At 36.1% G+C, this 16,243-nt stretch overlaps 1 protein-coding gene and 1 long non-coding RNA gene across 2 annotated transcripts; one reads left to right on the top strand and one right to left on the bottom strand.

The window, feature by feature from the left end:
* Positions 1-382: 382 nt before the first annotated feature.
* On the bottom strand, positions 383-9,789 carry LOC130438594 (uncharacterized). The gene is made up of 4 exons (XR_008909352.1): positions 9,656-9,789; positions 7,035-7,138; positions 6,513-6,826; positions 383-1,096 (listed from the first exon to the last, which is right to left on the bottom strand). It is a non-coding gene; the product is annotated as an uncharacterized LOC130438594 (long non-coding RNA).
* Positions 9,790-11,042: 1,253 nt separating this feature from the next.
* LOC130439298 (uncharacterized) lies at positions 11,043-12,765 on the top strand. Its single transcript, XM_056771851.1, has 2 exons — positions 11,043-11,236; positions 11,740-12,765. The coding sequence occupies exons 1-2, from the start codon at positions 11,152-11,154 to the stop codon at positions 12,573-12,575; spliced, it is 921 nt and encodes a 306-aa protein (XP_056627829.1). The 5' UTR covers positions 11,043-11,151; the 3' UTR covers positions 12,576-12,765.
* Positions 12,766-16,243: the final 3,478 nt, after the last annotated feature.

Below are 16,243 nucleotides of genomic sequence, written 5' to 3' on the forward strand. Positions count from 1 at the left end.
TAGATGGCAATATAATACAATTGTATTTTGTATCTGTGTATAACTTGTCAAGCAAGACACGTCCAACGGTTTCGGTTGTTTTTATTTAAAGCAAATCGCAAAACTATTTAGCTGTTCTTCACAGGTAAAATGCTTTCATCATGTGTTCCCTGTGAAGCCCGCACTGTTTACAATATTTTATAACGCACAAAAAAAATACAATTTCATTCACAAGATTGGTTATTAATTAATTTCATTATTTAAGCTTGATTGTTATTGTTGTTATTCTGTTAAAGAAAATTAAATATTAACAATCTACTTGATTTTTTTGAGTAAATGTTTTTTGAAGAACAGTTTTTTACTATAACATTGATGCACAACATGACATTTGTTCATCATTAATGTGAAAGTGCTTTTATTGTTTGGCACAATTTAACAAACATATACAACAATGTAAGAAGAAGCAAAACAAAAACATGTACATACAATATATACAGATAAAAAAATGGAAATTGAAATTCTATACCATACATAAATAAGCTCATATTTCTTCCAATATTAATCATTCTTGGTGATGTGATTAAATGTTTAACTTGTCATGGTTTTGAAGAACAGTATTTGGTTTGATGCAGGCAGGGGTAAAGTCATACGTGTTGAAGATTGTTGCGATACTAAACTACTCTCTTGATGATGCTTCATATATGATTTTAATCACACAATCACAATCAGAAATGCCATTTTCAATTCAATTTAACAAACACTGTTACTACACATAAACACACAAAAGTGAGACAAGTGTACACAAATAGCTAAATATGAAGATACACACAAGTGTATGAGAATCATATAAAGATCCTTCAACACTTCACACAGCTATTTGTTTATTGTGATGATGATTCTGTTGTTCTGAGCATGATGTGAACCTCAACCGAAGAAATAATCCAGATAAACACTTTCCCTGCGGTTCCCTGTTTCTGTAAATAATCTGACCATTCTGTCCACCCTTTATGTCTATTATGTGGCTGAACTGGTTTATCAAACTCAATTGAAGTATTTGACCAATCTGATTCGTTGATGCTGATGTTGTGTGTCATACTCAAACTCTTGAAAGTCAGCCCTGAAATAATAACAAGACTGTCAAGACTTTTATATGTTTTAAGATTTTCTTCAAATTCTAAATGTAAAATCTTAAATTCTTGTGTATAACCACAGTAGTAGAGAAGTGTTATTAGAGCAATAAGACTCAACAAACAGTAGTCTACAATAAAACAACAGGTCCTTTATAAACATCTAGCAGATGGTGTAAATAAAGTAATTTCAACTACACTGTAAAACTTATAAAAAATATTTTCTTTCATAAAACAAGACTAAATATCTTAGGTCTCTTTTCTTTTCTTGTTAAGTAAATGTATCGTTATTTAAGAAGATCTAAATATTCTCACTAGAAAACAAAACAAAAACACTTAGGAAGAATGTCATTTTTTGCATGTCGCTGTGCTAATGCCAGTAATGAGACCAGTCTCTTCTTGCTCATTTTGAATCGCAAAAGTCAAAGTGTTTTCATCTTGATTAAATTAAAGTTAAATTAATAGTACTAATAGGAAAATATTAAATAGTATTTAAATCTACAGTAAATTACTGGCTAACCTGCTGCAAAATTACAGCAATATTTTACATTGTATTTTAATAAAGTACAGAGGATTGAATACAATAACTGAGCTTAGTCATTGCACGGTCACATTTGTTTCATACTAATAACTTTTTTCATGTTGTATGTTAAAGGAGTCATATGACACGGCTAAAATGAATATTGTGTTTTTTTTATGTAATGCAATGTGTATACACGATTTAAGGTTAAAAAACGCTGTATTTTCCACATACCGTGCATGTTTGTATCTCCTCTTTGCTCCGCCTCTCTGAAAAGCGCAGATTATTGACGAAGCTCATCGCTCTGAAAAGTGAGCTGTGCTATGATTGGCCAGTTAACCAGTGTGTAGTGATTGGTGGAATACTGCAAGCGTGTGAGGGAAATGTAACGCATCTTGCCATATTTGGAACATCAGGTTCCTCTTCAATTGTACTGACAGGTACACCCAGCTGACTTACGTATATATTTCGTCGGTCTTAGTCAAGTCATACCACCAACTGATGTAGATTTGTGAAGGTGTGGTTACACGAGGTGTTTCAGGCAGGTCTGGGCGAGCATTCGCTTTTAGATAGAATGCATCTTTTGTTACCACACTTTCATTTTTTCCAATTTTACGTGTCTAATACAAGTTTAAAGGTTTCATCCTGTGTTGCACACTGTAAACATTTTTTGAATAAGAAGCCAACCGATTGCAAGCACATTTTAGAGTTAGCTCAACCAACAGACACTGAAGTCCACCCAACATAAAAAAAATGTTTAACAAGTCGTCAGTTGTCACAATATAGTCAAGTTTACCCAATGAACAACAGAACAAAATAATTTTTCGTTGGCTGAGCCTATAAAATGGCTGAACATTCTCTATGAGAATAGAGAATTTAGATGATATCAAAATGTGGATTTGGAGATCGTTTGAAATTGATAGATGAAGAAGTCTCAGCGCTGAAAGATGTCGGACATGAGCCGCATGCAATAAGTCAAACTGAGTTGTATATGTATATGCCAGCAAGAACTAAAATACTTATCTTTACAAGAAAAAAACTAAAAAAAAAACACAGAATTGAACATGGTCAAATGCATCTTTGGGAGCTTTCAAACTCTTACTATATTGTTTATTCTGATTACACTGTTTTGCTAGTTGGGCAAACTTTCTGACACATCTGGCCCAAAACTTGAGAATCTAAGTTCAATCCACAAAGTAATCTTTGTTAGAAACATATTTAGGCTAATTTTTAGGCTAGTTTAGTATATCCAAAACAATAATTTGACTCCTTTAACCATAAATCCTACTTAACTGCCTTCGTAGAGAGAACATTTTGCAAGTTGGATTTACAGGAGGATATTTCTTTTGGATTCAGCCTATATTTGATTTTGTGTATATATATTTTTTGCTCTTTATAACATATGTATATTTTTTCAATTTGTGAAATCTTATCGATTTCATTGCTAAATCAATGATGTCTTTACATGTCAACTGTAAAAGAAAGTGGATTAATGATGTGGGAATGAAACTTCACTTTGATGGTGGTGATTTCACAATGTGTGAAGAAAAATTATTCTAGGTTTGTAGACACTGCCAAGATTGTGCCATATACAGTAACTGACCTAATACAATATATCAAAAGTGTATTCTGAAAGTTTCGGAGAGAGAGACTATCCTCAATTCAGTTCACATTTATTTGTAAAGCACTTTGCATATCGTTTCAAAGTTTTCGATTTTCAAAGTTTTCGATTAGACGACTTTCATTTCAAAGATTCAAAGACAGTTGCAATCCTAAATCATTATAATATGAGAGGATAACAGAAAATACTATCCAGTAGAAAATATATGCCTAGTGTTTACAGCTAGCAAAACGAATACGCATTTCAAGTAATGATAACGCCATCATAAAAGGTCTTCATAATGTGTGCATGGGAACAAAAAAGCAAATGGAAAATAATTGGATAAATGTATCCTGTGGTTAAAGCTAATAGATGATAGTGATTAAACTAATAACAATATCATGTACATAAAGAACAATAAATGAAAGGAAAGTACAACCACACAAAGGAAATGCTTTAAAGTTGCACTCAATGAGGATGTGTGGAGTAGAAACACAGATACGTGTTGATGTTTAATGTAGTTTTGATATAAAATTTTAAGTGAAATTTGTTGGGTTCGTTCAGGCTACGAAAAAAACTGCCAACAGCCCATGAACAACATCATCATACTGCTGACCATAAGTTTAGGTGCACATTTGTAAGTATCAACTCATTTATGGAATGTCTCCTGTATCTGAATCCTCTGGCTGACTGTTTATTGCATTTGTTCACGACGAGCAATGTTGCTTGTATAATAATGTCTGCGCTGCTGTTGTAGATCAGACACACAACATATTACAGTGCAATACACAACTAGAACAACACAATCATAATCATAATAAACTAACAGCTGTGTGAAATGTTGAAGGACCTTCATATGATACTGTTCATATCTTGATGTGTATTTGAGTATATTTGTCTGTCTCACATGTAATTTATGTGTAGTAGTAACAATGTTGAACTTAAAAAGACATGTCTGATTGTAGATGTGTAGTTAAAATATACTGTATATGAAGCATCTCTATGACAATACATCATCAAAAGAGTAGTTTGAAAAAGACAAAAAGAGATTTTAGGAGTCTAGATTGAACAAATACTCACACACACACACTGAAATATTACTATGACTGTGTAATCTACTGGATCTTCATCATTCATGTCATCTTCTCACTCGATTTCTAAAAGAATTATTTTTCACTTTTGTTTATTCATTTAATGTTTTTAGTATAGATTTGAATTAAATGCTATACTGTAGCCTGTAACTTGAAATGTTTCTGCTTTTATCTGACAGGAATTAAAACTGTAATAGTATATCGTTTTTTACAAGTGTCAATAAACAAACATAATCATCTGTGATGTCTGACGCTTCACTTTACTGATCTCCCTCTTATTCTGCAATGTAACCCAAACTGTCTCTCACACACTTTTGAATATTAGCACTTTAATATTAGTTTGTTGCACGTTTATAATGTTTTGTGAGTGATAAAGCATTTTGCAAACAAAATGAGTCATTTTTTATTAATAAGTGTTGATTGTTTTGAAAATGTGATGTCAGAGTGTACAAATGTTAAAGCGTACGTAACATGACATCATGAAAATGACGTTTTTATGTTGCCGTGTTTGAAAGTAAGCTGCCTGCCAAGTTGTAAGTCCCAAGGTGAATAAATAACGAAGTTATTTGGTTGTTAAAATGGGAGTCGACTCTGAATCACACAAACGAGTCGTGGACGCATAAAAAACGTATGTCTCCTCCCCCAAATACTGTCGCTCGTTCGTGATGCATGTCTATCATGTCTAGAGTCTGTGTTCTACGGTGTGAAACTAAGTCCGTCTTATTTCAGCTACCTAAGCAAGAACGTCTGAGGGAAAAATGGATACAATTCATTTTTCAAAGAATACCGAATGAGTATAACCCCAGGGTCATTTCACCGATGATTGCTTTGATAATCTTGGCGCGTTCAGTGCAGGATATGTGACTAACGACTATGGATAACGACTATGCTTGAGAGAGGGGGCAATACCAACTCTATTTGGACCTTTTAGCTCCACCGAGTCCCAACCTGTAAGTGTGACTTTTGATATTTGTCTTAACTTCAAGAAATATTTTCGTACCTTATGTCTGTATTTAGCTAATGCATATAACGCTAACATTAGCATGTAGCGTTATTTCTGGTGTGTTACAGTTTGTTTATCTTGCTATTTACTCGGCTGATTTAATTGTTCAATCCATGAATTCTCAAATTATTTGTTTCAAGAACTAAGTGGAGTACTATCTGTATTGTAATAACATCTGAAGATACGAACACGGTACACTGTATGCCGTGTCAACTAGTCCATGTATAATACTGTTACAAGAGAATTGTAAATGTTCTTTTTTTAACTGGGATCTGCAGAAGGATGAATTAATTCTCTTAATACTTTAAACGTTTATGAACTTAATAGAACCAATCACATGACACAAGGTTACCGGGTAGGAGGGGCCTAGACGGGTGAATCGCGGAACGAATCATTTGAGAGTCAGTCAAGAAGTAGGGTACGAATAACTGCATATAATTACGAGATTAAAGTGTTTTTACACATTGTATGTAGATAAACTTGTTGTTGGACACTCCATTACCCAAAGTAGGGCCAAAAAAAACATATGTTACCTACTCTTTAAAATGTTGGACAAATAAGCAATCGAGAAAAACTGTGACAGATGTTGTTAGTGATGTTGTTACAGTGAACTACAATTTAAAATCAGTGTTTGTCTTGTTTGTTTGTAGAATTTAGCTATTATAGATTTTGGGTTAACGATTAGTCACATACAAATATATATCTATTTATTCAATGTTACAAATATCCGCTAGATGAAGCTTTAAATTCATATGTGTCACAGTGAACAATCACATTGTTATTTCATTACGCATAAGCTCTTGTGTCAAAACTCAAAATCATAAGTATAAATGTAATGTTAAATTGATTCAATTGTTATTTTGATTAATATGAAGTGATGATAAATATGCGCTTTGTACTTGAAATCATGGCGAGTAGGCTAATCAAATTGTGTGTGTTTTTCAAAGACAATAGAATTAGAATAGAAAGTTAATGTACAGTACACGTATTGTGGTAAACAGGAGCATGTATGAGTGTTCCATTTCGAGAGAGGTCTCTCTACACCTTCCTGAAACGTTATTGAATAACGCCAGTGGACATGAAAATGTAACTGGCCAATGTGGTCCAAGACAGTGCTTGGGGGCGTGCTCACCAGCCCTATATATTACACCGTCTGTACCACATAACCTCAGAATCTTTCTCCTTCACTTACCTTTGTGTGCTGTTGAGGATAGACCCAGGAGACGAGGAAGGACTAGGATCCTACTACTCGAGTGTTCCAGCATGGCCGTGTGTGCCTTATCTTCCGGGGCCCATCGACCCACAGGACACGCATGCACACTGCGTACTCAGAGTGCCGGACTGCCATCAGCACCGATTAGAGTCCTGTTTGGCGCATCAGGGATGACCTCACGTCGCTGGCAGCTTCCGACAAGCAAGTTTGCTTCCATCAATCACGATGAAGGCTCTGCTGAACAGATGCGTGTGAATGCCTCGCGCCGTCAGCTCAGTGTTGTTGTAGCCCATCTAACCCAAAACAACAATAGATCAATTATATAACTAAAACATTCTTATGACACGACATCAATGCAAACATCAGTAATAAACATCATCAGACTGTGATAAGTGATGGATCGACAGCTTTGAGAAGTCCTGACCTATACAAGTAAACAAAGTATAACAGGCAGTGGTTTTATCTAGCGCTGAAATGCAGAAATAATGTAAACAAACTGACCAGAGGTACATCAGCCACAGGTCCTGTGCAGTCTGCTCGGCCTTCACCAATGAGACAGCAGGTGTCTGGAGGATTCACTGAGGGGATTGTGGGTTCCTCTGGATCTGCAAAGGAAAACAGTGCACGTGTGATTCAAACTAGACGTATGAGATTATTTGATTTAAGATGGATATTGAAAACATATACAGTGAAGTTTGATAGAATGAAGAGTTTTCCGTCATCCTGGTGTGTCCACATTACATGGTCATACTCAGACACAATTAATGGTTGCACACTTTGTTATTAGATTAATATTTTAGGTAGTAATATGGTAGTTATAAAGAATAACTATGTAACATTTAAGTTTTCTGAATCAAACGTGAGGGCAAAGACTGTTATCAACAAACTACACAAACACAACTACAGAAACCTCACCTAGTACCTCCTGAACCTCATCCAGATGTTCTTATGCTCACTGTGCACAATGTTGTGTGTTTTCAATGGTTTTCTTTTCTATTCAAAAGAGCTGCAAGACTCCAGAGCACTCAAACAGATCTTTAGTCCACTTAAACACATGAGCTGTGTGGTTATGTTATGGTTTTTGAAAATAAAGAATTAACAGGTGTAAATATAAAACTAATGAAACGACTGTGAATTAACATGACAATGTAACTATAAAGCAAAATGACCAGATATGTGTATCAAATGGAATATAAATGGAGTTAAGACAAACATTGCAATCACAACACGAGCATAAAATGGCGGAACCACTCGTCTTATAAGAGTCAATATATTAGACAAATGAATAAAACACGACTACAAATTGCTTAAATATCCACAAAGGAGATAAACGCTTGTTTACTGCCATTCGTATTACACTGGGTTTAAACAAATAACTACAGGATAATGATCATCATTGACAATCAACATTTTAAAACACAAAGTCACAAATAACTAGAAACTCAGCAGCAAAACACTGCACAGAAAATCACAATTCAAGGAGATCAGATTCAGTCTATACTGTGCGCGCACCCGCGGTGGAACAGATTGACAATCTCTATCAACAGGTGCGCGCAGACCACACCCCTCTGTGACAATACTGCCACCTTCTGTTAAAGTCATGCAACTAAGAACTGTGTACAGTCACAACAAACTTCATTACAAAGACAACAAGTCACGAGCGAAAAACCTCCGAGGCTTCTCAGTACAGCCCTCATGTGTTCTCATTCACACCAGCCAATAAAGTGAGAGAGAGCCGTATGACAAACACACAGTGACACTGCGCGATGTGCAAAAACCTCAACATTTACTTTTGGCAGAAGCTTTTATCAAAACTTAAGTTTAAATAAGCTTAAAATGCATTACCCTAAACATTTATTCATTTGTATTGGTATGTACAGTACACTGGGTTCGAACCCGCGATCTTGTGTTATTAACGCAATGCCCTCACCACTGAGCTACAGCAAAGCGTTTAAAAAACAACACACGCATGCATTATAAATATAATGAAATAGCATAAAGTTATAAATACTAACTATTTAAATTTCCCAAATATTATATTTCCAAGTATTGTATCACATCAGCTCCGCCATTCACTTGCGTGCGTTTGTATTGGGAACGTTGACACCACTAATATGGCGGCGCCGTACAATAGACGTAAGATCCAGCAACCAACGCATTGTCTAAATATTTCTTATATCTATGAGGTTTATGACATATTAACACATCGGTAAAAATTAAAATATTTTTTAAAATAGAGGAGCTGCGAGCCAACAACACACCATTCCACACTGGTATTCAACAACACTCTTTCCCTCCCTAACTCATATTCACCCGCCTCCACCCACCTTGATACGAGTCTTGAGTGAACCGAGTCTCTCCTGAGTCACTCTCGGATTCTCATAGACTCGTATCAGCCAATACTGTCCCTGTATCCAGTGTATACTAACAACTAACACCAGCTCGCAGCTCCTCTAATAACCGACTATTGTCGCCAGCTATTTATACCACCAAAAAGTAACACCTGTTTCATCAATGGTATTTTTTGAATATATTGATTTCACACTTTAGAAGCTGAATTCATCAGAAATTGATTTGTTAAACACATTACTACCCAAAACGAAACTTCAAACACAACTATATTAATAAGTGACAATAAAAACATCCCCAAAACAGCTCCCAGGCCTGGGTCATTAATTATTCAAACGACAGCCAATGGGAAGTCTCCAACAGCAGACCTAGCAATGTGTTACAATTAATATAGCTTTTTTTATATTGTTGTTAAATAATTTAAAATAACATATTTTATATTATAACAACAAGTGTGTTGAAGTCGGGAGACAATAATGAGATTGAAGGAGGGGATATTTTGGGTAATGTTATGTGAGTAAAGGAGATCAAAGCAGCAGCCGAGTGAATTACAGTAAACTGGTTACTATTTATACCTTTTTCATCTTTTATATGTGTATCATCTATGTCGGATTATGGTAATAGTTTAAGATTCTCGTAATGTGTCCGTGTGCGGCTTCAATGTGATATTTGCAGTATGTCCGTTACACTGACGTACAAATTAAAGCCAGATTCGTCACAAACACAGATGTCACACAAAACACAAAAGTCTTTGTAAAACACAATTTTCTTACCACTGAAGGACGTCGAGTCTTGAATATGATATAAAATCCAAACACATAATCCTCAGTGACACACAAACCGGTTGTGCTTCCCTGAAAGAAAATGGCGGCACCAGCAATTAAGCGGGAAAGCGCGTGCACACCTCGTGCACTACTGCTGGCGCAAAAAACTAAATTATTTGTGATCTACAAAATCTTTGTTCTTGTCACGCGATTGTTTTTTCTCAGAGTTTGTGATTTATCATTTAGACTTTGGAATTAAATGTTTTAGCTCCTATACTTGATCATACGAAAATAAACCAAGAGTACTAGCGACTATAATACATAATCCATAAAACAGAATATGAACTAATTAAATAAATTAATATTCTGCGAGTTTCCTTTGATGTTTGGTGAAAACTATAATATATTTCATGTTGATGGCTGTATTTTGTTGTCCAATTTTGTTGATTAACTGCATGAATTGTTTGCTTTTGCTGCATGTTTTTTAATGTTTAGTGAGTGAAGAAGGATTTTTACAAACAAATGTGTCGTTTTGATAAATAAGCTTCAGTTACAGCCTTTGTGTTAATTGATTTGAGAATGTGACGTCAGAGTGCACAAATGTTTAAGCAATAGACAAAAACTGTGAAGGGTGTTGTTACTGTAAACTTCAAATCAGTGTATGTTTGTAGAGTTAAGATATTAAAAATTATGGGTGAACTAATAATAGTCAGATTACAAAAAAATCATATTCAGTGCAACAAACAAGTTGTTAAGGATAATATAGTATATAGTTATTCGATTTGTCCGCTAGATGGAGCTACATATTAATGTGTGTAATAGTGAACAAATAGTTCAAGCTCCTGGGTCAAAACTCAAAATCTACTCAAGTCGTCCAATTTTGTTGATTGACTAAATACATTTTAATATTTGCTTTTGTTGCATGTTTATAATGTTTTGTGAGTGACTAAACACGTATTGTGGTAAACAGGAGCATGTATGAGTGTACTGGGCTAAAACTCTATTGGGAGCGCGCTCCCGTGGCCTGCACGCGCCTCAAAGGTGTTTACGATTGAAAGCGCGAAACTCGCACCGAGTGTTTCTCTACATTCATAATTTGCCAGTAAACCTTTAATTTGATCTTGAATTGTGTTTCTTATCAAATAATCTGAAAGAGTGAAATTTGACTTTTATATACAATAAATAAACAGGCTATACATTAAAGTCATTACCTTGATTATTTAATTAATTAAATAATTTATGCGTTATTATTACTATCGAATACTCATACGATTCTTTGAATTGTTATTATTTTTGTCATAAAAATGTATAATAAAAAATATATTATTTTAGATGCAAAATATTTGTAGAGGACAGTACGCTACGTGATTTGATGCCGGCATGACGTCATGTAGACGTTAATCACTGCGTGAAGTTGTACGTGCAGAAGATCGTGGCGATAACAAAACTTCGTTTGTTATTCATTAGATATTTTGGTTTTGTTCTTCACTTTTTTGTGAATTTACATGAATTCACTCCGTCATTTAAACATGAGGGACGTGGACAAGACGACTCTCCAGAAGCAGAAACTGCCGTGTTTCATTATCACAGGTAACCCTACAAAAAACACTTGTTACAACCAAAACCGGTGGTCTGGTCTTAGCTGGTCTCTCAACCTCGTTCTATAGCTGATAAAAAGCTGTTGAAGGAGGCTCGTTTCGGACACTTTTTTAAGTTCGATCTGGTTTAAGCTGCTCCTCCACCCTGACCAGCTGAACTCAGGGCTGCGATGTTTACCTTTTATTACTCGGCGGACCGGCAGGCGGCGCAGTCTAATCTGTCCCGCTATTGTTTTAAACGAACCCAAAATGTTTTTACACTTCACAAAACAACATAAATATTTTCAAAGTTGGTCGCCTTGTTTTATCAAAGCGTCTGTCAATCACAGTGCCGGGAGTGCCCCGCCCCCTCAGAGAAACACTAAAGTTAAAAGTTTATTGAGTTTTTATATAAAGTTCATTACACTGTGGACTTAACAGATGTATAGTCACTTCAAACTTTAACTTCTAATGTTTTGCCTTGTTTTTAATGTATTTATTAAATATGTATCACAGGTAAAAGGCTTTCTGGCAGACCTTCTGGAGCTTCTTCATCAGAGATTGGACAGAAGACAGCTAGAACTTCCTTCTTGCCTGAGATTGTGCAGAAATCGGCTTCAGATGGAAGACCTGCAGGCCGTCGAGGGCTGAGAGCTCCTTCAGATTTGACTGTCCTGTCAGAGGGAAATCAGAGGGACTCTCCATGTAAGCCTGGCAGGACCAACACATTCCTTCCACCTTTATCTCGGCTGCACAGTCTTGCCGGTCAACCAGCCCGGGTGGACAAATCTTCATTCAAAAGAAGCAAAAGCATGCTTAGGATCCCTGACAACATGTCTGTTTTAAAACCATTGTGTGTTTCCATTGAGCCTATCACCCGCCCACAGAAAACAGGCAATGCTTTTACGGAGAGACCACGGCTGCCCAGTCTTGTGAGTCAACCAGTCAGTTTGGACGACTCTATATTCAAAAGAAGTAAAACCATCTGGAGGATGCCTGACAACATGTCTGTTTTGGAACCATCGTGTGTTGCTATCAAGCCTGTCCCTCGCCCTAAGAAAACAGGCAATGCTTTTACGGAGAGTCCACGGCTGCCCAGTCTTGTGAGTCAACCATTCAGTGTGGACGACTCTACATTCAAAACAAGTAAAACCATCGGGAGGATGCCTGACAACATGTCTGTTTTGGAACCATCGTGTGTTGCTATCAAGCCTGTCCCTCGCCCTAAGAAAACAGGCAATGCTTTGCAGAGACCAGGCTGCAGTGCCTATCCATGTCATGACATCTCATCAGATCGACAGACTGTCCTAAAGACCACAAGAAGAAAGGAAATCATATTTTGTTGGACATAATTTTTGTCTTTTCTGTATTTAAGATTTAAGATTAACCCGACTGCTCTGGATTAAAAAATCTTGTTTGCATCAAAACAAGTTTACTGTGCATCATAAAAATCTTGTGTGCATCAAAAACAGTTTACTGTGCATTAAAAAGCTTGTGTGCATCAATAAAGTTGCACTCTTTGTAATAAAGACCTTTCAAGAAGATCTTGTGTGTGTGACTTGTTGCTTTACAAACATAAAGATATTAACCATAGTGAAACTGATGTCATTCACATTGTATTTTATTTACAAATAGTGAACAAATGTAGGTCTTGACATCAATATTCTATTGCTGTGCTTGAACTCATGTTGGTTTCTAAACACAATCTGTGTTTCCTTTTACTGTAACGCAAATGCTAAAAGATTTTCCTTCACACAGTTTGTGTATTCTGAAAAGAAAAGACTTGATTTAGATCACCTTAAATACATGATAAAGTAATAGTATTGGATTTTGTTTGGTTTAATCATTAATAATAAATAAATAAGTTATTTATTAAGGATACAATTGTAATGTTGTTAATTTAAAACAAACATTTTCAGATATAGTGTACAGTTTAATCACAGATCCTTTCCGAATATGTTCAATAAGATGGTTTAATGAGTGACTCTGGCATAAACTGACAATTTATATAAAATAAACATATTTTTAGACACATCAACCTGCAGAGCCGCAAAGGCAAATCTGAATATTTCTAACCAGTGGAGAATGTGAAGTTAGTAATCCGGTTTCTGATCACAGCACCACTTCTGAATATCTGTAATCTCTTAGATTCTATTAATTCTGCCCTCATGACACTGTTGACCTGGTGCTGTGAAACAATATGATTCTCCAGCTCTGAATAGAAACACTCAAAAATCATCTAATGTGTTGAAATTGTAGACTTGTTTCACAGCTTTGCTAGATTAATGTTCAGAAGCATAAGTGTGTCTGTCGTGTCTCTCGGATCAGATCCCGACCTTTTCAGAAAATTGAGTTCTCTGTTTAAGTTTGTACAGAGGTAAGTAATGTTCAATTATCGATTAATGGTTAGATACAAAAAAGCACATTTATTCAGTGTTACAAACAGGTTAAGTGTAGTTCTGTATAAATTTAGTTCTTCTATATATCCACTATATGGAGGTTCATATTTATTTGTATTATTGTGAACAATCGCACTGTTTCATTACACATAGAAGCTCCTGTGTCTGACCTCAAAATCTTACTCATGTTAAAATTTAAAACGCAAGCAAAGTATAAACTTAACGTTAAAAAACGTTGAAAGTTAACATACTGTACAAGTTTCCTGGTTAACAGGATGATGTATGAGTGTTCTGGACGAAAACTCTATTGAAGCGCTGTGGGAGGCTACACGCACCTCAACATTGTATTCCATAGAGAGAGCGAGACTCACAGTTTATTACTGTATATACCCGAAAACAGACACTCGGCATCTCCATCCTCCATATCTGTGAACTTCATGGTGAAAATCTGCTTGTCTGTGTTGTTTTCAGCTTTATGAGATAGAAGATCAGAAATGAACCAGCAATAAAGCCACAGAAAAGTTATTATAAATATTGGCCCTGAATGAAAAGAGTTTATTCTTTACAGAAAATGCAGCAGGGTTTTTTATTCATGTGGATGAAGACACAAACCCGTTTCTCTCCTCCTAAGGATTGTTCAGATATGAGTGAGGACTTCTGTTCAGATTGGCGTTATCAGTTCTCCTAAAATGATGAGAATTCGTGCGGGTCTTAAGTTTCTGTGAGAAATATCAATGCTCTGATGAAGGGAATTGAGGCAATGTTAGATTTTCCTGAATTAGTTAGATTTTATTTGAGCACATCACAAATGTGTTTAAAGTGAAACATACCTTTAATGTTCCATTGAGCATGGCTTGTACAGATGGTTTAATGTAGCCGCTGCTGGTGATCATGAAGAGGGTGAACTGGAAATATCTGGCCAGACCTGAATGTGTGCCACTCATCACCACATTGTCCTGTCTGTAGAGATCTCCGTACTTCACTTTCAGCTCACGCAAAACCTGCACTGGTTTCACATCAATGTTCATCAAAATCTACAGCGCATATGCCGAGATCATAAATGTTTCATTAACTTTCAGAACGGCAGCAAAGAACGGGAATTGGTTTAAGATTTAATTTTGAAATGACTGAAGTAACTCTGTCCTGCCATAAAATATATATTTTGTATATTTAAAAGAAGTGATTGTGACACGGTCAGAAATAATTCTCACTGTAATATCAGTTACATATTTTTTATCTTTTGTCACCCTATCCAGACCATGCCCAAGTCAGAGGTGACAAACAGCACTCGTCTGCTTACATCATCCACGATGAAGGCTCTGCTGAACAGATGCGTCTGAATACTTCGTGCTAGCTGCTCAGTGTTGTTGTAGCCCATGTATCCCAAAAAAACAATAGATAAATTATATCACTAAAACATATTTATGACACGTGATCAATGCAAACATCAGTAATAAACATCATCAGACTGTGATAAGTGATGGATCGACAGCTTTCATAAGTCCTCGACTAAACAAGTAAACAAAGTATAACATAACAGGCAGTGGTTTTATCTAGCGCTGATATGCAGAAATAATGCAAACAAACTGACCAGAGGTACATCAGCCACAGGTCCTGTGCAGTCATAGCTTTCCTGTAGCTCAGTGGTAAGAGCATTTTGTTAGCAACACAAGGTTGTGGGTTCGACCCCAGGGGATTGCAAATACCTACAGTTGAAAGAAAAAGTATGTGAACCCTTTGGGCTTACTTGGATTTCTTCATAAATTGGTCATAAAATGTGTTCTGATCTTCATCTAAGTCATAACAATAGAGAAACACAGTCTGCTTAAACTAATACCGCACAAACATTATACGTTTTCATGTTTTTATTGAACACAACATGTAAACATTCATAGTGCAGGGTGGAAAAAGTATGTGAAACCCTAGTCTAATGACTTCTCCAAGAGCTAATTGGAGCCAGGAGTCAGCCAACCTGGGGTCCAATCAATGTGATGAGATTGGATGTGTTGATTAAAGCTGGCCTGTCCAATAAAAAACACACACCAGTTTTGAGTTTGTGTTGTCTGATGTGAACCATGCCTCACACAAAAGAGCTCTCAGAAGACCTACGATCAAGAATTGTTGACTTACATAAAGCTGGAAAGGGCTACAAAAGTATATCTAAAAGCCTTGATGTCCATGTGTCCACGGTAAGACAGATTGTCTACAAATGGAGAAAGTTCAGCACTGTTGCTACACTCCCTAGGCGTGGTCGTCCTGTAAAGATGACTGCAAGAGCACAGCGCAGAATGCTCAATGAGGTGAAGAAGAATCCTAGAGTGTCAGCTAAACACTTACAGAAATCTCTGGCACATGCTAACATTTTTGTTGACAAATCTACAATAAGGAAAACATTAAACAAGAATGGACTTCATGGGAGGACACCACGGAGGAAGCCACTGCTGTCCAAAAAAAACATTGCAGCACGTTTGAAGTTTGCAAAAGAGCACCTGGATGTTCCACAGCACTACTGGCAAAACATTCTGTGGACAGATGAAACCAAAATTGAGTTGTTTGGAAAGAACACACAACGCTATGTGTGGAGAACAAAAGGCACACCAACATCAAAACCTCATCCCAAC

The sequence above is a fragment of the Triplophysa dalaica genome, chromosome 17 (assembly GCF_015846415.1).
Source record: "Triplophysa dalaica isolate WHDGS20190420 chromosome 17, ASM1584641v1, whole genome shotgun sequence".
NCBI classification, from domain to species: domain Eukaryota; kingdom Metazoa; phylum Chordata; class Actinopteri; order Cypriniformes; family Nemacheilidae; genus Triplophysa; species Triplophysa dalaica.